General features: G+C 42.5%; 1 protein-coding gene across 2 annotated transcripts in view; it reads left to right on the top strand.

The window, feature by feature from the left end:
- The window catches only part of CC2D2A (coiled-coil and C2 domain containing 2A), a 67126-nt gene continuing 43059 nt past the window's right edge, over positions 1-24067 (top strand). For both annotated transcript variants that reach the window (XM_075260316.1, XM_075260324.1), the window contains exons 1-13: positions 1-254; positions 4971-5054; positions 10551-10626; positions 11631-11722; positions 12464-12565; positions 12663-12761; positions 14068-14250; positions 14447-14600; positions 15626-15762; positions 17103-17234; positions 19114-19323; positions 21438-21544; positions 23884-24024. In XM_075260316.1, the coding sequence (XP_075116417.1) occupies positions 216-254; positions 4971-5054; positions 10551-10626; positions 11631-11722; positions 12464-12565; positions 12663-12761; positions 14068-14250; positions 14447-14600; positions 15626-15762; positions 17103-17234; positions 19114-19323; positions 21438-21544; positions 23884-24024 (1556 nt within the window). In that variant the 5' untranslated portion in view covers positions 1-215. The remainder of the gene's footprint in view (positions 255-4970; positions 5055-10550; positions 10627-11630; positions 11723-12463; positions 12566-12662; positions 12762-14067; positions 14251-14446; positions 14601-15625; positions 15763-17102; positions 17235-19113; positions 19324-21437; positions 21545-23883; positions 24025-24067) is intronic.

The following is a 24067-nucleotide window of genomic DNA, read 5'->3' on the forward strand; positions in this document are numbered from 1 at the left end:
ACATACAATGGCTGCCTACAGTTACTATGTTGTCTGTGCTGCCCCAGTGATAGTAAGTGACCAGCTCAGGAGACTTCACCCTGCAGTCATGTGTGAATACTGATCTATAAACCCTGCAGATCTGACATGAATTTGCTGCAGGCGGCATACAGGAGCTGACTGGCATCAGAAATACCCAGCAGAAGCCTGGCAGCCCTGGCACAGGAGCCCACAGCATGAGGGGTACAGAGGAGAGGAAGAAGATGGTAGTGGAGGTGAGTTATTGTATCCTGTGCTGGCTGATACATTGTATCTATTTGTAAACATTCTATTAACCCTTTCTGCTGCTCCTTCTACAGCTCCGTGTTTAGAATTTAGTTTATTTGCACTGGCAGGGAGATTTCTTCTCATAGGTTGTGTGTAGCTTTCATTGCTGGCACTTTAGGTGTCAATATGGAAGTGTATCCCCCAGCAGTGAAGAGGTTACATGTGGTTGTTGTGGGGAGGGGCCAGTGAATTGTATGGATGTTGCTAGGAAGGTGTTAAACAGAAGCCAACTGTAGAATGGCTTAGTGACAATGTAATGCATGTCATATGGATGGGATGGGTCAGTTCACACTAATCAGGTTTGATGAATTGCAGCACAGTTTCTGCAGCCCTGTGCACATGCTACAGAAAATGTAATTCAATGTAGTCTACATACAAGAATGAATTGTAGGCTACTTAGAATAGCACAGATACATTACTATCATACACTTGTAATATATATGTACAGGGAGAATAAACACTGTGATGTCACATGATACGGACAATAAACACAGTGATGTTACAATACAGGGATAATACACACAGTGATGTCACAGTACAGGGATAATACACACAGTGATGTCACAGTACAGGGATAATACACACAGTGATGTCACAGTACAGGGATAATACACACAGTGATGACACAGTACAGGGATAATACACACAGTGATGTCACAGTACAGGGATAATACACACAGTGATGTCACAGTACAGGGATAATACACGCAGTGATGTCACAGTACAGAGATAATACACACAGTGATGTCACAGTACAGGATAATATACACAGTTATGTCACAGTACAGAGATAATACACACAGTGATGTCACAGTAGAGGGATAATACACACAGTGATGTCACAGTAGAGGGATAATACACACAGTGATGTCACAGTACAGGGATAATACACACAGTGATGTCACAGTACTGAGATAATACACACAGTGATGTCACAGTACTGAGATAATACACACAGTGATGTCACATTACAGGGATAATACACACAGTGATGTCACAGTACAGGGATAATACAGTGATGTCACAGTACAGGGATAATACACACAGTGATGTCACAGTACAGGGATAATACACACAGTGATGTCACAGTACAGGGATAATATACACAGTGATGTCACAGTACAGGGATAATACAGTGATGTCACAGTACAGGGATAATACACACAGTGATGTCACAGTACAGGGATAATACACACAGTGATGTCACAGTACAGGGATAATATACACAGTGATGTCACAGTACAGGGATAATATACACAGTGATGTCACAGTACAGGTATAATATACACAGTGATGTCACAGTACAGGGATAATATACACAGTGATGTCACAGTACAGGATAATATACACAGTGATGTCACAGTACAGGATAATACACACAGTGATGTCACAGTACAGAGATAATACACACAGTGATGTCACAGTAGAGGGATAATACACACAGTGATGTCACAGTACAGAGATAATACACACAGTGATGTCACAGTAGAGGGATAATACACACAGTGATGTCACAGTACAGGGATAATACACACCGTGATGTCATAGTACAGAGATAATACACACAGTGATGTCACAGTACAGGGATAATACACATAGTGATGTCACAGTATAGGGATAATACACACAGTGATGTCACAGTACAGGGATAATACACACAGTGATGTCACAGTACAGGGATAATATACACAGTGATGTCACAGTACAGGGATAATACACACAGTGATGTCATAGTATAGGGATAATACACACAGTGATGTCACAGTACAGGGATAATACACACAGTGATGTCACAGTACAGGGATAATACACACAGTGATGTCACAGTACAGGGATAATACACACAGTGATGTCACAGTACAGGGATAATACACACAGTGATGTCACAGTACAGGGATAATACACACAGTGATGTCACAGTACAGGGATAATACACACAGTGATGTCACAGTACAGGATAATACACACAGTGATGTCACAGTACAGAGATAATACACACAGTGATGTCATAGTATAGGGATATTACACATAGTGATGTCACAGTACAGAGATAATGTACACAGTGATGTCACAGTACAGGGATAATACACACAGTGATGTCACAGTACAGAGATAATACACACAGTGATGTCACAGTAGAGGGATAATACACACAGTGATGTCACAGTACAGAGATAATACACACAGTGATGTCACAGTAGAGGGATAATACACACAGTGATGTCACAGTACAGGGATAATACACACCGTGATGTCATAGTACAGAGATAATACACACAGTGATGTCACAGTACAGGGATAATACACATAGTGATGTCACAGTATAGGGATAATACACACAGTGATGTCACAGTACAGGGATAATACACACAGTGATGTCACAGTACAGGGATAATATACACAGTGATGTCACAGTACAGGGATAATACACACAGTGATGTCACAGTATAGGGATAATACACACAGTGATGTCACAGTACAGGGATAATATACACAGTGATGTCACAGTACAGGGATAATACACACAGTGATGTCACAGTACAGGGATAATACACACAGTGATGTCACAGTACAGGGATAATACACACAGTGATGTCACAGTACAGGGATAATACACACAGTGATGTCACAGTACAGGGATAATACACACAGTGATGTCACAGTACAGGATAATACACACAGTGATGTCACAGTACAGAGATAATACACACAGTGATGTCATAGTATAGGGATATTACACATAGTGATGTCACAGTACAGAGATAATGTACACAGTGATGTCACAGTACAGGGATAATACACACAGTGATGTCATAGTATAGGGATATTACACATAGTGATGTCACAGTACAGAGATAATGTACACAGTGATGTCACAGTACAGAGATAATGTACACAGTGATGTCACAGTACAGAGATAATGTACACAGTGATGTCACAGTACAGTACCCCTATGCTTGCACTGTAAAACGCCGCGATTTTTCCCGCAGCGTCTCCGCTGCGGGAAAATTGCGGCGTTTACGTCCCGTGGGGCCCTGGCCGTAGACAGTATTCGTAAATCTGGGCCAATAATTTCACAAGAAGAATAAAAAATTTGGCCTAGATTTACTATTAGTCAGACAGTACAAATTTAGACATGCAGTCTGATCATACACCAGATTTATCACAGTGACTGATGCTGGATGATAAATCTGGCGTATCTTTAGACTGACTGGGCTGCATCTATACCACTCTTTAGTTAGCCTACTTTGCGTCAGAATTTTTCCACCACAATGTGTTGAGCATGTTGGAAAATTGTAGCTCAACCAAGATGCGACAGAGATGTGCCATGTTTATTCCAGTGTCTAGTCTAAACCACAATAGTAAATCAGGGCCAGTGATGTCACATGATCATGATTAATAAAGTGATGTCAAAGTACAGGGAGTGATGTCATAGTAAAGGGAAAAGGCACACAGTGATGTCATGGAGCTAGTTACCATATACTGACATTACATCACAGGAGTTATACAAGCATATCACAAGACAGGGATTATGTACACATTTATATCGTATCACATGAATAACATCCGCACAATAGGTCACCTGATACACTGTGACATCACTTCCACTGTCCTTAGTCATTACTCACTGCCGCTTATGTCTTAGTGGAAATGGCCCCTCTTAGTTGCAGGGCCCCAATAGCCGTACCAATTTCTTATAGATTTGATATAGTTGGATAAAGTCCAACCTATAAACCTTGCTGAGATGCTCCAGAGTACGGCAGAAATCCTTGATATACAGTTATTGGATTGTCCCTTCACCAGCAGAAATGTTACAATAATACATATAATAACACAATATTGGGCAATGGCTATTACAGGATTACATAATATATTTGGGCAGACACATTAGAGCACTACATTGACCCTCCGTTTTATCGCAGCGGTCGGTGTTGTTATATGTGAGGCATGTCTACTGGATTTCATGTTTTTAGTAAGTCTTATCATCATCCCAGTGTATGGCTGGCAGGATTATATCAGACATGTCAGTGCTGAGGTCTATGGCGCTTTTCTAGATGAGGGAATTCTTATGGCATTTCCTAGCTCTGTATCTGTAAGTACTGGATAATGTTCCAAAACTTCTGTAATTCATGGTGTGATGTAGAGGACCAGCCGGAGCCGATCTGTCCTATAAAAGCCGGAGACATTTCATGAAGGCTGTATACACCAGTCTTAGGGCCAGTTCATGTGGCTGTATTGGGGCCAGGAAGCAGTATAGGACTGACCATGGCTCGGCTGAATTGAACTGACAATTTCATAGTGATTAATGATCGTGAGTTCCAGCTCAACCACCAGTCTGCTGTCCCATACCGAAATGATGCTTTAAGTACAGGACAGTAGAGCCCCGGTCATTCTGGTACTGATAGCATCATAAAGCAAATGGGAACTGATCTGCAGTACCTGGTCTGACCACTGCACAGAGAATGGAGCTGTTTGCTTCCTATTCCATTCCCTGTGTATCCGCTGCTGAGAACAGCTGACTGGTGGGGACGCCAGGAGTCGGATTCCCATCAATCTGATATTAATGACCTATACTTAGGATACATCTTAACTAGTCTTAGCCCAGAAAACACCTTTAAGCTATATTGTTTTTAATCACTCTTTGGGTTTGTTTTTCTCATCAGGAACTTCAAGATGTTGATGATGATGCCGAGGTGGAGCAGCTGAGGAAAACTTTGAAAGCACAACGCCAGCGAAGGAAGAAAGCGGTACGGCCATATAATATGTTGAGACTTCCTTTTCTCTGTAGGAGATTTCTTTGCAGCAATCCCTTCACTTACAGCACCCTGGTGATCACAATGATCATGTATATATAGATAAGACACAGAATTCACCACACATTAGAGGATTTCATATGTTATCTACTCCCCCCTCCCTGCTACACAATGACCTCTGCAGGGCCGCCGATAGGCCAGTACTACCGCTACTGGCGTCAGGGGCCCGGCCAAATTGAAAAATGGGGGGGGCCCGGTTTTGGCCCGCCGTGTGCCGGCCCCCTGGCGCCCGTAGCAGTTATTGTATGTCCTATTTCAATTCAGATCTGCATCCAGAGGATGCAGATCTGAGTTGAAGACATACGCGGCTGAAGCAAGGAGCTGACACAGGTCAGCTCCTCGCTTCGCCGCTGCGTGCCTCTCTTGCTGACACATATGCGGCTGAAGCGAGGAGCTGACATGTGTCAGCTCCTCGCTTCGCCGCCGCCGCTGCTACTGGCTTGTAGACGCAATGTGATCACATCGCGTCTACAGTAGCCGGCGGCAGCAGCGAAGCGAGGAGCTGACACAGGTCAGCTCCTCGCTTCAGCCATCGCGTCTACAAGCCAGTAGCCGGCGGCGAAGAGAGGAGCTGCCACAGGTCAGCTCCTTGCTTCGCCGCTGTGCGCCTTTCTCGCTGTCACATATGCGGTTGAAGCGAGGAGCTGACCTGTGTCAGCTCCTCGCTTCGCCGCCTCCGCTACTGGCTTGTAGACGCGATGTGATGACTTCACATCGCGTCTATAACTGTGCGCCAGTGAGAGAGAGGCGTGCAGAGAGCTGCGAGGGAACGAAGGAGAAGGTAAGTCAGTCAGTGCAATGTGGAACGTGAAACTGGGGGCAGAGAGAGGACGGCATGACACTGGGGGCAGAGATGGAGGGACATGAATATGGGGGCAGAGATGGAGGGGACATAAATATGGGTGCAGAGATGGAGGGACATGAATCTGGGGGGCAGAGATGGAGGGGACATGAATCTGGGGGTAGAGATGGAGGGGACATGAAACAGGACAGAGATGGAGGGGACATGAAACTGGGGGCAGAGATGGAGGGGGGGACATGAAACTGGGGGTAGAAATGGATAGGTGGACATGAAACTGGGGGCAGATGAAGGGTGTATATGAAGCTGGGGGAGAGATAGAGGGGGGACATATAATGTACGGGTGACTGTAGGAGGATTATACTGTGTGTGGGCACATGAAAAATTAATGAGAATGGGTGAAGTCAACATAACAGTGGGCGGGGCTAAATTTGCCGCGGCGCGCAAAGCGCGCCGCACATTTTGTCCTTCTTTTGGTTCTTCAAAACTTGGGAGGTATGGGTACAGGGGGCAATGGAAAGATGTTAGAAGGTGGACGGGGGGGAAGGGGGATTGTTGGGGCATCGGGTGTGCGGCACTGCGGAGAGGGAACGTTTGGGGCAATAATATATAACATATAAGTTTTTAGCTGGAGAACTATAAAGCACACAAGACCTCCAAAGGTATGTGTGCTTTGTATTAATAATGATGTAGGCCGCTATACTACTAGCATAGCAGCCTGTTTGGGGGTGGGACTTTCACTTTAAAGGAGTGTTCACATTGTGTTTTTGGCCTCCCTTGCCGGGATACGTTGGTAACCAGTCACAATCAGCTCCCCACTTATCCCTGCACGGAGAACTGCAGGCCCCCCCTTTTTTTTTTTAATGGCCAGTTCTTCGTGCAGGGATAAGTTGACAGCTGATTCTGACTGGTTACCAACGGATCCCGGCAAGGGAGGCCAAAAACACAATGTGAATAAGCCCTGAGGATTTATTAGGAGGGCTCTTATAGATGGTGTTGGCTCTCTATAGGCGCTGTCACACATAGCAGATTTTACCTGCAAATAGAATCTGATTAAGCCTTGTAATGCTGCTAAATAAAGGGAAATGTAATACAGAATTGGTATGATGCAAAATAAAGTAGTTTTAAAATGGCGGCGGGGGGGCCCTGACACTTAGGCTGTATGGGGCCCCAAAATTCCTGATGGCGGCCCTGGACCTCTGCCCAGTTCACAGACCTTGCCTGGAAGCAGGGGTGTAACTTGAGGGGGTTCAGAGGGTCCAGTCTCACGCAGCCCCAGGAGCCTTAGGGGCCCATACGCACTGGTATCAGTATAGAGATTGCAGCTTCCATCTGTCCCATAAACCAAGGAGACCCCCAGATTACCCTAACCACACTAAGGTGGATTAAAGTCCTTGGCACCAGATAAGGAGGTAGGGGGCCTGGACAAAAGATTGCAACGGGCCCACAAGACTTTAGGTACACCACTGCCTAGAAAACTCTCCCATAAAACTCAATAGGGTCTGCTCTAGATCATTGTGTCTATGGCCCATGGTCCTTCTAGAGGAAGTCACAGAATGTGTTAGGCTTAGTTAGCAACAGTTGGAATTACAGGATTTTATTAATATAACTAATAAATTAGAAAATTAAAAACATCACCAAAAATTATAAAAAAATATGTTTAACATAAAAAAAAAATAATATTTAAATAATAGGTCATTTCCTGGGACACATTTTCTTTAGAGCATTTTATATACTTTTCACATACCATATTTGTTTTACATATTCTCTACTGATCCTCCAGAGCTGTATTCATAGTTCACCTGGTTGCTAATGAAACCACTTGACATTTGGTGACATACCTGTATTAGCTTATCCGACCTTATATAAATAAGATTTCTGCTGCATTGTATAATGGGATCCTACATCGGATTAAATTACAGACTTCGAGTACTCCAGTATTAAAGGAGATTTTTGGCCGCAAATGCATTTTTCAGTTTGATAACTTATCCTTGGATAGGTCATCAGTATATGATCTGTGGGAGTCCAACACCTGACCCCCGCACTGATCAGCTAATGGAATATTCTGGATTATTGGACGGCCATAGAAAACTATTGCTTTATTCTATTTATGGGACTGATGAGACAATGGAGTACAGCGCTCCCTATGGGTACGGGTTATTTGTCCTTTTTTGGCACTGACGTTGGCATTAACCATTTCATTGTCCTAAAGAAGGAATGCTGCCATAATCCAGGGACTGAATAACATATCCAGGTTAGAAAACGAATACATGGCAAAAATGTCAAACAACACTTGTCAGTCGTATAGACCTTACTTTACAGTCACACGTGAATTTCATCCCAACCATTAATCAATAAATTAGAGAAACTTCATATGTTATTTCATATGGCCGTATAAGAGAGACGTCAGAGTCCAGGCTTGTGCAATGTAACATTTACTCCATTTACTCCATATGTCAGTGTCTTAGTCTTCATTCCTTGGAGATTTGTCTAAGGTTCTAGATGAAAGCTTGTGAGACATAATGTTATTGTGCGATTTCCATGGTTTCACATAACTATTGTATGGAATAAATCTCTTCCATTTCTAGGGGCCTATGAGCAGGCAGGTCTGAAGTAGAGGTTATGGCCTCCAGAGGTTTATATGTAGGTGATAGTCAGTGGTATCTCTGCATTAATGAATATCCGGTTAATATAACTTTATAATGACTTGTAAATCAATCTGCAAGAACATAACAAGGTCCCATGTAGTCCCTAGTAAAACTTATTATGGTCTTCCTTATGCACAAGGATAGTACACACAGTGATAATGTGCACAGTGGTGTCATAATGTGCTCTAAGTTGCAGCATAGGGAAAATGTACATAGTGATGTCACAAATCAGGTGATCATGTACATGGTGATGTCACAGTACAGGGATAATACACACAGTGATGTCACAGTACAGAGATAATACACACAGTGATGTCACAGTACAGGGATAATACACACAGTGATGTCACAGTACAGGGATAATACACACAGTGATGTCACAGTACAGGGATAATACACACAGTGATGTCACAGTACAGGGATAATGCACACAGTGATGTCACAGTACAGGGATAATACATACAGTGATGTCACAGTACAGGGATAATACACACAGTGATGTCACAGTACAGGGATAATACACACAGTGATGTCACAGTACAGGGATAATACACACAGTGATGTCACAGTACAGAGATAATACACACAGTGATGTCACAGTACAGAGATAATACACACAGTGATGTCACAGTACAGAGATAATACACACAGTGATGTCACAGTACAGGGATAATACACACAGTGATGTCACAGTACAGAGATAATACACACAGTGATGTCACAGTACACGGATAATACACACAGTGATGTCACAGTACAGGGATAATACACACAGTGATGTCACAGTACAGAGATAATTCACACAGTGATGTCACAGCACAGGGATAATACACACAGTGATGTCACAGTACAGGGATAATACACACAGTGATGTCACATTACAGGGATAATATACACAGTGATGTCACAGTACAGGGATAATACACACAGTGATGTCACAGGACAGGGATAATACACACAGTGATGTCACAGGACAGGGATAATACACATAGTGATGTCACAGTACAAGGATAGTATACACAGAGATGTCACATTTGAAGGATAATAAACACAGTAATGTCAATACAACACCTACAATGTTAGATGCAGGCTATATGATGTCCCATTATAGGAATAACACAGTGATATAGCAGCACATGAATAATACACAAAGTAACATTACTGAGAGGATATGTTACATATACCAAGGATAGTAAATCAGAGGAATGTGTAAGAAATACATGGCATATACTTTTGTGATAACTGTTTCTAGTAATTTGCTGTACTAAATATCACATCTCAGGCACAGGTTCTTGTCTCCTGCTATAGTATCACATTTTAAAGTGAATTGTGCCCATCATATTCCATTGTTAATAGATGAAATGCCTTAGAACATTAGTGTAAGGTATATGTACAGTTACTATGACCTCAGTATACAATATACAATAGTATACTGATATAGGGAGATTAATAGTCTGGAATCTAGCTCATTAAGGTGTATGAAAGCGTTTGTGTAGGGAAAGGTCAGTAGTAGATGTAATAATGGGTGTCATGTAGTGTTCTCTATAGAGGTGTTATCTTCTGCTGCTATGCTATCTGTTATGTCTGTAATGTAAATCAGGTGACTGATGCAAAAAATATCCCTACAGAACCGGCAAGTGTTACTCTATTATTAGGCTTAGTGGCCAGAATGAAAATTGCAGGATATAATACTTTTTAAAAAACTGACATAATGACATGGAAAATGTAAAAAATTCTTAAAACAGACTGAATACACTGGGGGACAAGACTTTAACTAAGCTTTGTCAATGGCTTTAGTGGCTTCTGTGACAAGCTATTACATCGCAGCAAGTTATCTGGCAGCAAGCAAGCAGCAAGTTAAAGCTTACTACATCTGTATACATGCTATAGTATATACCACAAATATGGCGTATATCCTTCTCTGATAACACAGCAGAGTACACATCTGATAGCAATGACTTGTCTGCTGTTCTGTCTCTCCAGCTGATAGAGAATGTCAGAGATGCAGATGTAGATGAAGCCGTGGAAGATGTTGGAACCGCCACCCGAGGACAGCGCAGTGAGTACAGCCGCGGGGCTCAAACCAAGAATGTTTGGCTCTGGATGAGCGTTCTTCTTTGGACGATGAAGTCTGCAAGCATTCACATGAGCCTGTCAGCGAGCAGGAGCAGTAACGGGCAGAGAGCCAAGACGTGATTTATAGTACTGTGCAAAAGTTTTAGGCAGGTGCAAAAACAGGCTTCAATATAAGAATGCTTCCAGGTTTCTGAAAGTATTCTTACTTTAAAGCATTTCCAACACCTGCCTAAAACTTTTGCACAATACCGTATGTTGAGTATTCTCAACTGCATGGAATTTAGTTATACATAATCTGCACAATCTGCACCCTGGGATTTTAGTATTGATTGAATTGGAAACTAAGCTCAAGCACTAAACACACAGTGCACTCATTTGCATTAGACTTGGAAGGTGTTTGTCTTTTTTGTAGATTTGGCGATATTCATTACAAAGATATGATGTGATGTCATGACTGTAATGTGCTCTGTAACACGGTGTTAGCAGTTGAATATACTGGGGGGGGGGGGGCAGGTGGGTGATAGACCCTTAAAAAACAAAGTGGGATAGAGGAGTTTTGAGTCAAAGGTAGGGACATTCTTAGGAGGCCCTCTATAGTAAGGTCTATGGAGTAGTAAAGAATTTGATTTCCCTGCAGTGCCCCTACAGGACATATAAAGCATTGCAGCCTATCCATGTTGACTCTGCGGCACGCCATGTGTTCCCTTGCCTCATATAACACAGAGTTTCGTGTTTTTTGTCTTAGTTTGGCCAATGTTTTTAGCAAGCTGGCAGCCAAAATGTGCAAATCGTTTTCTTCTGTGTTACCAGCAGGGATGTTGTCTATGTTTTAATTCCATAACCACATACAAAGAATTTCCAAACCAAAGGCAGTTTTTTTAATTTCTCACTTTTTAAAAAATCAAAAATAGAACATTTACAATAGCCTAGACATCGTGAAGTGGCTGTAACCAGACCGCAGCATCTAACGCAAATATCCTGTTTTAGGTTTGCCCCCATTAAACGTCTCCAGTACGAAGTCTGGCTTTGCTGAGTCTTCTATGAGAGAACGGCTGCGAGAAAAACTGAAAGCTGGACGGGTGAGGAGACGTCTGTCATTTCCATGTTCTCAATGTGATTTTTTTTTTCTTTCTGCACCTGTCATTGGTTACAAATGTTAATACATGTTCATGGGTATTAAAGGAGTCATCTAGGAATTTGGAATTGATGGCCCAGAAATATCTGTATGGTGGGGGGTTGAAGGACGGTCCCCTGCATGGATCAACCGTGCAGGGCGGCATCCGACACCTGTACTATACACAACAAGGCTGGACGCAGTTGTCACCGTGCCTTGTATAGTGGTCAGGCTCAGATTCCATTGACTTGATACAGTAGGGTATTCTCGAAATGTGACAGCACACAATGAAACCTTACAACAAGGCTTAATATAAGTGATTTTTTAATACCATGCTCTACCACCAGAGGCGCTGTCATATTAAACTATCACTAAATATATTACTGTGCCTTTACTATGACCTACTTTTCTATTAGTATATGTGTTGTGTTTCTATGTTCATCCCAGACCAGATGAGATTTTAGTACAGCCAAGTTATTTACATACGTATGTAATTGACCAGATAGACTCTGGTTTATCTCACCGCTCACGGGTGGCGTAGATCACGCCGTATAATACGAAGAAACGCTGTCAGAACTGATTATATGTTTACATCTCATCATATGCACCAGAGCTTCATGGAACCCAGTGTAGTAGTGAGACATGACTAGTGAAGGTGTCCATTGCTCTGAAACTTCGTCTTTAATAATAAGATTTTCTTGTTCAGTCTAAAGCAGAGAGTTTTCTCCAACAAGAGTCCCCGGCTGTCTCTCCAAGAAGCCTGCCTAGATCTAGACTTACAGATACTTCTGCGAGGTCTGATGAAGAGGTGAGTAAAGCAAATCAGCATTAATAAGGTAGAAAAATTTTGTAAAAAATTTGTGTAAATGTGCTTCATATATGAATGTCTTATGGTCCCACTGCAGGATGTCATCCCTCTTCAGAAGGCAAAGGATGTAGAAGCTCAGTTGTCATCAAGAGTTAGATTCCGGGATGCCGTGAAGACAGTTCAGAAAAAGTCTAATGTGAGTATAACTTTTTTTTTACATTTATTATCTGCCCAAATGTAATTTTTTTTTTTTAAACTAATTCTATACACCCTATTGTGGAATACTAAGGGCGTTTTCTGTTCAGGATCTTGGTCAGAGTGGAGAACAGTGATAAAGAGTGTCTCTCACTCTGGAGGACCTGTCCTGCATTACACAGACTTGATTTCAATGTGCTCCCTGCAATACTGCCTTTGGCCTCTGGTAGTGCTAAAGGAAAATTAAACAGTTACTGCCAGATCTTCCCACAAACCACATCTGATCACTGAGCAGGGTGACACTTTGTGGCCTACTTTATTTTAAGGGATCATTCTAAAACTATTAACATATGTACATATGTAACTTACTGCTACAGTGCCTGGGATCCAAGGTAATGCCTATCCTGGTCTTATAACTCCTTAGATACTGGGATCAGAAGTGACTGTGGTTAGACAAAAAGAGCGGGACTTCCTCAGAATCTATTACACCTGCGGTATGGTTGCAGTATGCTGATAGGTGTCATGGCTGCCAAGGGCCAAATCAAGCCCCCTGGTCCACCATCTAGTAGGGTTAATAGGAGACTTGTCGATGTCATACCAACCACCATAATACAGTACATTACAATAGAGAAGTTTTGCAGTGTATAGGAGTAATAAAATATCCTCTAAAAGGATAATAAAGGTAGACAATTTAAAAAAATAATAATATGGCAAATAAAAGCAAATTTTTTTAGAAATTGTATTTTTATTGCACAAATGTAATAAAACCTAAACCTGTATAAGTTTGCTGTTACCGTGATCATATTGTCCTGCAGGATGAAGTTGAGGTATTGTCTATGCTGAATGGTGAATGCTATAAATATAACATCCAAAAAACAAACCCTACAAAATTGCCAATTTGCTTCTTAATGTATTGTTTGTAACTCAAAATGATGCCAATAAAAATACAGCTTGTCCCACAAAACACAAGTCCTCATTCAGTTATAGCTACAGAAAAGGACCCTGGGTGGTGACTGCCTCATATGCTCATACATATGGCTGAACCACCGTATTATCACTTCTTCCTTTTGTGTTTGACCTCGTAGTGTGTAAGCTCTAGCGAGCACGGCCCTCACTCCTCAAAAAAAATATTCAAAAACTTTACCGTAAAAGATTTTACTGTACGCCATAGGAACTTGAGGGTTTTCAGTGGTCATAGCCGTCGTGTTTACAAGGGACAGGTGACTGCATCTCTTCATGTCAGGTGGACCATCAGGTTCTGCCATCTCCAGGCCTACAGAGAATAAGATGCATTGATCTTCTTTCAGGTTCCGGATGGATTTCCCACGGCTGAAGAATCTTTCAACTTCTTTACTTTGAACTTTGATCCTGAACCAGAAGCAGATAGCGGGCAAGAACAAAAGAAATCAGAAGAACCTCAAAGAAAGGAGGATATCGGGGACTCTAGTTCAAGGGCTGAACAAGACCAAGGAGAGGAAGGAGAAGGAATGGTGGGTCATCTCCATAGATTTTTTGGTTTTGCTATATAGGGGGAATGTAGATTGAGTTATTTTGACACCACTAAACCCATCATATCAATATAATTCATTTGTGCTGCTGCTGTAGATACATTTTTTTTTCTTCCTTCCCTTTTGTTATTCATCTTGAATTAGAAGGAAGTGTTTTCACAAGGTGACATTGTTACAGGGAGAAGAAGAGTCCTTGGTTCCTGAGGATGACTTGTTTCTCATTGACCAGACAGCGCGTGACTTCATAGAGATGACGGCTGCTGAATATGAAGGATATCACAGCCGACTGCAGAAAGAGAGAGACTGCTTTTTTACACCAAGCTTTCAAGAAGGTGATGATAACCACACAAATATAACATGATATCATCCTTGTAATGGAAGCCATGTCTATATAGTATGGGCACAGATATAATATTCATAATTATATACATATATATTAGTATGATATGTTTTATTAAAAAGGACCACCTCCAACAACTCCAGCTCTTTGCATCATTTAATAGACACTGCTCCAGCACAGTTGGAATTTTTTCTCTAGCCCCCACTATTCCTGATCAATCAATGCTGTTAGATTTGGTACCTGATATGCTATTTAGGCTCTGTACTGTCAGGAGGGCGGTGTTAGGTAGGAGCAGACAAGGGGTGTGATTCTGATCTCTGACACTGGCTGCCTCTGAATTGCGCCCCCTGCCTGACACCGCCAACTTGACATTACAGAGCTTAAATAGCACCAAAACTAACTGTACTTGTTGCTTTGGAATGGTGGGGGCTAGAGAGAAAATTCCAACTGTGCTGGAATCAGTGCAGCAGCGACTATTAACAGATGTGAAGAACTTGAATTGGTGGAGGTGGAAGGTCCTCTTTAAAGGCAACCAAACATAGCAGATAATTGTCTGTATGATCTGGATAGCAGATAGTTTAAAGGGGTAGTCTGATTTATAAAGCCATTATCATTTTAGGGAATTCTGTAGGAAAGAAATCTCCATCTGGATCCAACTGTTAGTGTGCGCGTAAGCCACTGTAAGACTCTTCTCCTCTCCTGTGTGCAGAAAAGGATCAGACATGTTGAAATCCAGCTGTCCGATCCTTCTTTTCCCCAAAGTCTGCCATCAGGGGAGAGATAGGAGCTCCCCTAAACACATTAGATGGTCAAGCAATCTAAACAAAATAAGTAAATTAGCCAACATTTCTCTAATATGGCCGCCTACAGTCCAGACCACTATGAGAATTGAGACTCCTGTATCTTTGAAGGACATTTCAGAGTCCTGACAACTACTACGTTCTGACTCAAGTTGGAACCACCTTGGAGCTAAAAGAATAATGAAAAATACTCTGACTCTTCTGCTTTTGGATACAGTGCCACCTAGCCAGAAGGTCCCTGAGAACAAGCAGCCAAGGTACCTAGAAGATGAGGGTTTATACATTGGGGAGAGGCCAAAAGTATCCCGAACCAACCAAAACCTCCTGGAGAATCGGATACTACAGCAGGATGAGGTAATAAATCTCTATTGCCTGGTATGTTTATTGGTCTTACATTTAGTTTGACCTTGGTGATCTTCAGCAATATTGGATTGCTAAGCATTTTTTTTTTAGATTTCTTCCCATTAAGAGGTCTTACAGGACTTTTATAGTGTTATCCTATTCTCAGGATTAAAGGGGCTCTATCAGCAAAATTATGCTGTATGAGCCCCACATATGCCTGAATAGCCTTTAAAAAGGCTATTCAGGCACCGCTAATCTTATTTTAAACCCCCGTCCCGTTTTAAAATAAAACTATAAAAACATATATGTAAATCATACCTGACCGTGCACGCTGGGCGGTGATGCACGACCTGATGTCATCTTCTGGCATGCCTATCTCTTTTTTCTTCTTCTTTCGGCGACTGCCTCCGGTCCTGGCTCTTCCCCGGCTTCATCATCATCCTCTTCTGGCGGTTCAAATCCGATTGGTTGAAATCCGGCACGTGCGCAGTGCTACTGCGCACACTCCGGTGGTACTGCCATTGAGAAAAATGGCGCTGGAGTGTACGCAGTAGCTCCAGAGGGAGCGCTACTGGGCACGTGCTGGATTTCAACCAATCAGATTTGAACCGCTGAAAGAGGATGAAGATGAAGCCGGGGAAGAGCCAGGAATTTGCAACAAAGACCCTGAACAGACCCTCTAATTCATATATGAACATAGCCATTGCTGTAGTAGTGGTCATATCTATTTCCTGAGACGGCAGGCTATAATTTAAAGCAATTTCAAGGCTATTTACAGGCTCCCATAAACAGCCAAACTGCAGTAACTTGATTTTCCAACACTCCCATTCATTTCTCTGGGAAGAGATGGCACAGGCCAAGAATGGGGATTTAAAGAGGACCTTTCACGCTTCCTCCAAGTCCAACTCTTTGCTCCCTTCATTAAATGCCTTTCCACTGATTTCAGGCCAGTAATTTTATCTCTAGCCCTCACTGTTCCTGAGCAATCATTTCTTTTAGTTTCAGCACCCATGATGTTACTTAGGCTCTCTATTGTCATGTGTTTGGTCCTGAGCTGGTACAGATAGTCTGAGACCACCCACCTGACAGAATATCTAATTAGCATATGCGGAAACCGACAGCACTGATTGTTCAGGAATGGTGGGAACTAGAGAAAAAATTCCAACTGTGCTGGAATCAGTAGAGCAGTGACTATTGAAGACTGCGAACAATTGGAGTTGGTGGAGATGGTGAAAGATATTCTGGTGGGGTTCACAGAAATTTTATGGCTTGTCTGGATGTGGGAGAAACATTTTAAGGATCATTTGGAGTTTTACCACTTTCTTCTTTTTGCTATGTATTTTTACCCTTAGGGCAAGAAATGGTTTGGTGATGATGGGAACATTTTAGCTTTGCCTAATCCTATAAAAGCCTCCCCTACAAGACCTCCGATATTCTCTCTGCACGAAGGGATAGAGCCAGCCTTGGAGACCATGTACATAAAGGTACACCGAGTCTGTGAGATATGTAATGAGACTGATTTATGACACGTGCAGGCATTCTGATCATATTATCCTCTCCCCGCGGACACATTTCTGCGGCTCCTCTTCCTGTGTAATTGATCTGTCCTTCTCTGTCTTTCATTGTCTTTGTCCCTGTGGAGCGAGACGTTCATCTCCGTAATTATAGATCATTGTTTTCCTTCTGATTATATTACAGAATATGACTTTGCATTGACTTTTAAGATTTTTACAGATTTCACCTTTGTATTATATCTTTATCATAGAGCCTAGGGTGCAGGGTCATTGCTGTAGTGGTGTCAACTATATCCAGGCCTATAGGGGCGCTATATGAGAAGACCCCAGTGCTTGGAGCCTCTATGACAGATTTTGCCTTGGAGCACTCAAAGTTACGTCTCTAACAATGAGTGAAATTATAATAATAATATACCAGTTGGAATCCAATTTGAGACAGATTCAGCATAGATTTCATTTGGAGTCCAACGCTGAATTTTTCCCCTAGATGATTTTTTTTCCTCTAGCGGAAAAAATAAGCGTTGTGCTTGATCTTCAGCCGGATTTTGCCTGATAACTCCCATCAAAGTGAATGAGGTGCAGAAAAAATCTGCCAGGTTGGTGCCGAATTAGCAAAATTCACAATTCTGTAGCGGAATTTTGTCAAGCAGAAAAATTCTGCTTCAAATTCCTGAAGCTGAATTTTTCAACTACGAAAAATTCCACCGTGTGAACATAACTTTACTTTTCTTTTACATAATTTAATAACTCTGCCTCACTGTTTCTAGGAGCTTCTATCCCTGTTGTATATGAGGATTGAGGGGATATCATCACTCCATAAGGTGAGAACCACCATTAAGGTGTGTGGAGTCTTATTAAGCCATGAGCGCTCCACTGTGCAAAGGAACATGGGAATTACATCATGGAAGTCAGATTTGTATATTCTTCCCATGTTCCTTTGCACAGTGGAGCGCTCATGGCTTAATAAGACTCCACACACCTAAATGGTGGTCTCTTCTTATGGAGTGACAATAATCCCCTCAACCCTGTCTAAGCCTCTCACCTCTGCCAGATCAGTCCTCTCTGCGCCAAGCTGATGAGATGCAAATACATCGAAACAGCTGTCCTTGGCTGAGAGACTGTATCTGGTATAATCCCAACATCATTGCAAACAAAGGCCTCTGAGAAGGTCGGCATGATGTTAAAGGGAGCGCCCTCTATAGGGTTGTTTGACTGAGACTCTGTCTTCCTAATTACATCATGGCAGATAGACTTGCACATTCTCAGTCAGCGCCCTCTATTGGTGTGCATATATCATGGAAGTCAGATTTGCATATTCTTCCCATGTTGTATCTAATTTATCCTTGATACTGACTATGCAATGATATATTTCTGATCTCGAAATTGTCATTTCCAACTGGGAAATATCTGAAATCTCTGTAAAGCCTCTGTATATGTTGCCAGCAAAAAAACCAAAAAAAAACCTGAGCACCTGGGAAGACTGAGGGTTCACAATATCTCATTGAATTTCAATAAATGTATTGGCAATTTTTAATATAATGATGGGTCACTATGGTAGTTATCTATTGTAACCCGGTCTGCGATGTAGACAAGATGACTGCTGAAATGAAAACTCCTATACAATTTGCCAATGTCTGTCTATTATAAGACTCTGTGGCTAAAGCTAAAATTGCAGGATATTAATTTATTTTTTTTTCTAAATAGTGACATGGAAAATGTGAAAATAATTAATAAGTTATTTAAAAATATGTTTAGCATTAAAACTTGGTTTTAAAAAAAATGTAGGTCATTTTCTGGTTACACATTCCCTTTAAGTGTTGGATATTAAAGGTTCTTATTCACTTCCAAGGCTGTCCCGTCCAAGAAATCCCGTCAGTACATGGTGGAGTCTGGAGGACTTCAAGGAGAGTTTCAGTTGGACATTGATATTTCGGGGATTGTGTTTACCCATCACCCACTTTTTAGTAGAGAACACGTTCTAGCATCCAAGTTATCCCAGCTCTATGATCAGTATCTGGGAAGGAAACAGAAGAACCTTTCCAACCTCCTGTCAGACAAGGTAAGTGGTTACGGTATGTGTCTGCTGAACTGGTCCCTTCTGTAGGATCTTGAAACCATGAGTGTGTTGTTGAGGCTTAGAAACAAAGATGGCCTCTGTAGGATCAGTCTATGGATTTATACATCAAAGTATGCAAATTATCTCTGCTGCCACCTTTAGGTAGCAAGTTTGCTTTCTTTTGTAGGAGAGTTCATTTGTATCCCAGTGAGCATTGCTTGTACGACTCTCCTGAACCTCCTTAGTCCCAACAAGGAGAGCCACATCCCTTGGCCGGTAACCCTTGTTTTGGGACAATTGCTAGACTTCTCTGTCCTATCAGAGGTCTCAGTAGCTACTTCTCTTTTTTCTGTTTATTATCTCTATCTATAATACTCTTTTTTTCTGTAACCTCTCTGCTAAATAAACTTCCATATGCTTTATCCACCTGAGAGACGGTTGTCTATAAGGTTTCCATAACTGTAGACACCTGCATTGCACTTACAACTTCATTTGCATATCACTAAAAATAATTTTTGGACACACAGAGTGAGATTTTAGAGGTTTTTAAGGTCTTAGGCAGGAGTCCTCAAACGTTTTAAACAGGAGGTCAGTTCACTGTCCCTCAGAACATTGGAGGGTTGAAATATAGTTAAAAAAAAAACTATGAACAAATTCCTCCCCGCACAGTATTAAATGCTCCACAGTAGCACCCTTCCCCGCACAGTATTAAATGCTCCACAGTAGCCCCCATCTCCGCACAGTATTAAATGCTCCACAGTAGCCCCCTTCCCCGCACAGTATTAAATGCTTCACAGGAGCCCCCTTCCCCACACAGTATTAAATGCTCCACAGTAGCCCCCTTCTCCGCACAGTATTAAATGCTCCACAGTAGCCCCCTTCCCCGCACAGTATTAAATGCTCCACAGGAGCCTCCTCCCCACACAGTATTAAATGCTCCACAGTAGCCCCCTTCTCCGCACAGTATTAAATGCTCCACAGTAGCACCCTTCCCCGCACAGTATTAAATGCTCCACAGTAGCCTCCTCCCCATACAGTATTAAATGCTCCACAGTAGCCCCCTTCCCCGCACAGTATTAAATGCTCCACAGTAGCCTCCTTCTCCGCACAGTATTAAATGCTCCACAGTAGCCCCCTTCCCCGCACAGTATTAAATGCTCAACAGTAGCCCCCTTCCCCGCACAGTATTAAATGCTCCACAGTAGCCCCCTTCCCCGCACAGTATTAAATGCTCCACAGTAGCCCCCTTCCCTGCACAGTATTAAATGCTCCACAGTAGCCCCCTTCTCCGCACAGTATTAAATGCTCCACAGTAGCCCCCTTCCCCGCACAGTATTAAGTGCTCCACAGTAGCCCCCTTCCCCGCACAGTATTAAGTGCTCCACAGGAGCCCCCTTCCCCACACAATATTAAATGCTCCACAGTAGCCCCTTCCCCGCACAGTATTAAATGCTCCACAGTAGCCCCTTCCCCACACAGTATTAAATGCTCCACAGTAGCCCCTTCCCCACACAGTATTAAATGCTCCACAGTAGCCCCCATTCCCCGCACAGTATTAAATGCTCCACAGTAGCCCCTTCCCCACACAGTATTAAATGCTCCACAGTAGCCCCCTTCCCCGCACAGTATTAAATGCTCCACAGTAGCCCCTTCCCCGCACAGTATTAAATGCTCCACAGTAGCCCCTTCCCCGCACAGTATTAAATGCTCCACAGTAGCCCCTTCCCCACACAGTATTAAATGCTCCACAGTAGCCCCTTCTCCACACAGTATTAAATGCTCCAAAGACTTACATCATCACACCTACACCAAGGCAGAGGTCACACTCTACAGTCAGTGTTGCACGGACCGCGCATTTGCACATACACCTGAAAGAAGGGCTTGCTCACTAACTGGGAATCCAGTACCGCATTCCCCATTAGTAAACGATCCGGGCGACGGCCATCACAGCCCTAGGAGCTTCATTATAGGTGCGCCCCTACTGGCGGGCCGGAAAAATGTCCTCGGTGGGCTGCATTTGCCCGCGAGCTGTAGTTTGAGAACCCCTGGTCTTAGAAGTTGATTGAAATGTATTTCTGAATATTTTTTTAATCCCTTTCGTTTATTTGCTATGATAGTTACATGCACTGAGGAATGCAGTACAGAACATTTCCACTGGAGGCGCTGTCCATGTGTCCAGCTCAGTGGCTGAGCAAAGTATCTCTGAATATAAAGTAGAAATCAGGTAAGGCTGCATTAACATCTGTGTCGTATCGTGTCTGGTCCTTGCAATGGACTAGAAGAACGGAAAAATGGTCCAATAACGGACAGCAATGGATCCCATTGACTATAATAGGGTCCGTTGGGTGTCCTTTATATTTTTTTTTGTTTTTCGTCTGGGATTACTAATGGACTTTGTGAAAGGAGACTCTGATGCAGATGTGAATGTAGTGCAGATACTATATCATCTTCATTCTGTGTACATTGACTTTTTTTCTTGTTCCTCCCATTATATTTTCCCCATTTCAGTCACTTGGATTATTTTTTCCTATAGGGAATATTACAGCTGCAATGGTCGTTGAGTTAATTGTGATCTCTATTATGCTGAATGGCGAAAAAATCTTCCATGTGACTTATTTCCCAATATGTCTGAACTTTTTGTGATTTTACTGTCGCATGAAAACCTTGCCAGGTAGCCGGAGCCTGAGATCTCCTACTGAGAGTGCTAATAGCATCTGCCTTCCATAGAGTGCATGGTGACCACAGAAGTGATTCCACATGGCGGGGCTTTGTCCTCGCAAGGCTTCGGTCCCAGTACATTACCTCATAAAAAGTATTAATTCTAGAGTGCTGGAAAAATGTGACATCTTGAGGAGCAATGGTTTCACTTATGTGTGACATCACTGCACTTCTAATAAATTAGACAGCTCTAATTCAAGTCATACATGAAGTCGTCCATAAATAGCGGCCAGAATGAAAATCACGTTCCTCCTAATATTGTGTTATTCATCCTGTTTTATTGCTTATATTGCCACCAATAAACTAGGCTGCCAGCTAGTAGCAACTGAGGGCACTTCTCCGAAGGAGCAAAAATTTGTTTTTGCCCGCGAACATTTTTTTGTGGCCACTTGTACGAGAAGACGCAGGGAAAGGCCGTTCCAGACGAAGATGGAGGTGGCGCTGGGGATATCTCTCGCAGCATTGGGGACGCCCCCAGTACTGTTTGAGCGCTGGGAACCGCCCCCTGTGCTGCAAGAGAACTCATTTGCATACCGAAGAAAACCAGGATTTCTACCGAACGGCAGTGCGGAGAAGACATCTAAAGGTAGGAGAAGAATAGCCTTTCTTAAGGCTAATCCTACGTGTTAGTCAGAAAAAAATAGCATTTTAATGATGGCATCCCTTTAAGCTGGGTCAAATTTTAAGATACTTAAAGACAACCTTTCAGGGTGATTTGAGACACTAAACCACCCACAAATCCTTCCTTTGGACCAGGGGTTTAGTATCCCAAATCACCCTCTTGTAAAGCCATACCTGCCCGCAATAAAAATGAAAACCTTTATACTCCCCCTGTGGCTGTACTCGCCGCACTGTTGTGGTTCTTCAGCGAGCCAGTGGATTACACCTCAGCTTCAGTGCGCATGAGCTGGACCTTGGGTGCATACACAGTGAATCCTATGTGTCCATCCCCTCACTTTACTTAAGATCTGTGCAGGCAATGGGAGCACCAGAGCAGAGTCCGATGAGACTCATTGCTCTGTAAGTATAAAGGTTTATTTTTTAAATGTGGGCTCAGATGGCTTTACAACATCTGGGACTATAAACCACCGGTCCATAAGGACCTGTCGGTGGTTTAGTGTCCAAAATCGATGTGACAGGTTCTCTTTAATAGTATAATAACAAACAAACCCCACCCATCTTCAATTGATGTCCTATATTAAGAGTAGCTCCTGAAACGTTAAGCTCCGAAAACCCCAATAAATTAAATAACTTATATGTTTCCCATAAAAGCAAAATCTTAAATAATGACACATAAAAAGAATTGTAGATATTATATATAGATAGTAACATGGAAAATTGGAGAAAAAAGCATCAACAAACTTAAGAAAATATGTTATATTAACCTTAAACAATGTCTTTTGCTGATGCTTTTCCTTTAAGGAGTCATAATGGAGCCTTCCAAATGAAAGGGGTTTTGGATTGTAATATTGATAACCTATTTCTAGGTCAAATACCTGGAACCTGTACCAATGCGGTGAGCGCTGCTGCCTCTTTACTGGCATTGGTTAGAGGTTGTCCTTGGTATTCCAACTCAGCCCTATTCACTCAACTGGGGCTGAGCTACAAACAGGTCATGTGCCAAATGAATGTGACATGATTGGCCTGTGAAGTGGAAGCAGAGCTCACGGCAGCTGATCTGGAAGGGTCCCGGGTACCACATCTCCTCTGGTCCAATATTGATGAGCTCTCCTGGAAACCCCCTCTTGGACTAGTGAAGGCAAATCGTCCATAAGAATTTGTTCATGAAATATTTTGTTAGTTTGCACCTACAATTGTGGAAAACTTCTGTTTTTGAAATTCCAGGCAAACCAGGAAATATCGAGATACAGAACAAGAAAGAGACCGAATTCTTCTCAAGTCCCTCATCAAAGTTTGGAAAGAGATCAAGTCCCTGCGCGATTTTCAGAAGTTCACCAACACCCCAGTGAAACTCTACTTGCGAAAGTATGTAGTGGTGACATGTGACCCGGATCTGGCTCCAGACAAG

Source organism: Leptodactylus fuscus, chromosome 1 (assembly GCF_031893055.1).
Source record: "Leptodactylus fuscus isolate aLepFus1 chromosome 1, aLepFus1.hap2, whole genome shotgun sequence".
Classification (NCBI taxonomy): Eukaryota; Metazoa; Chordata; class Amphibia; order Anura; family Leptodactylidae; genus Leptodactylus; species Leptodactylus fuscus.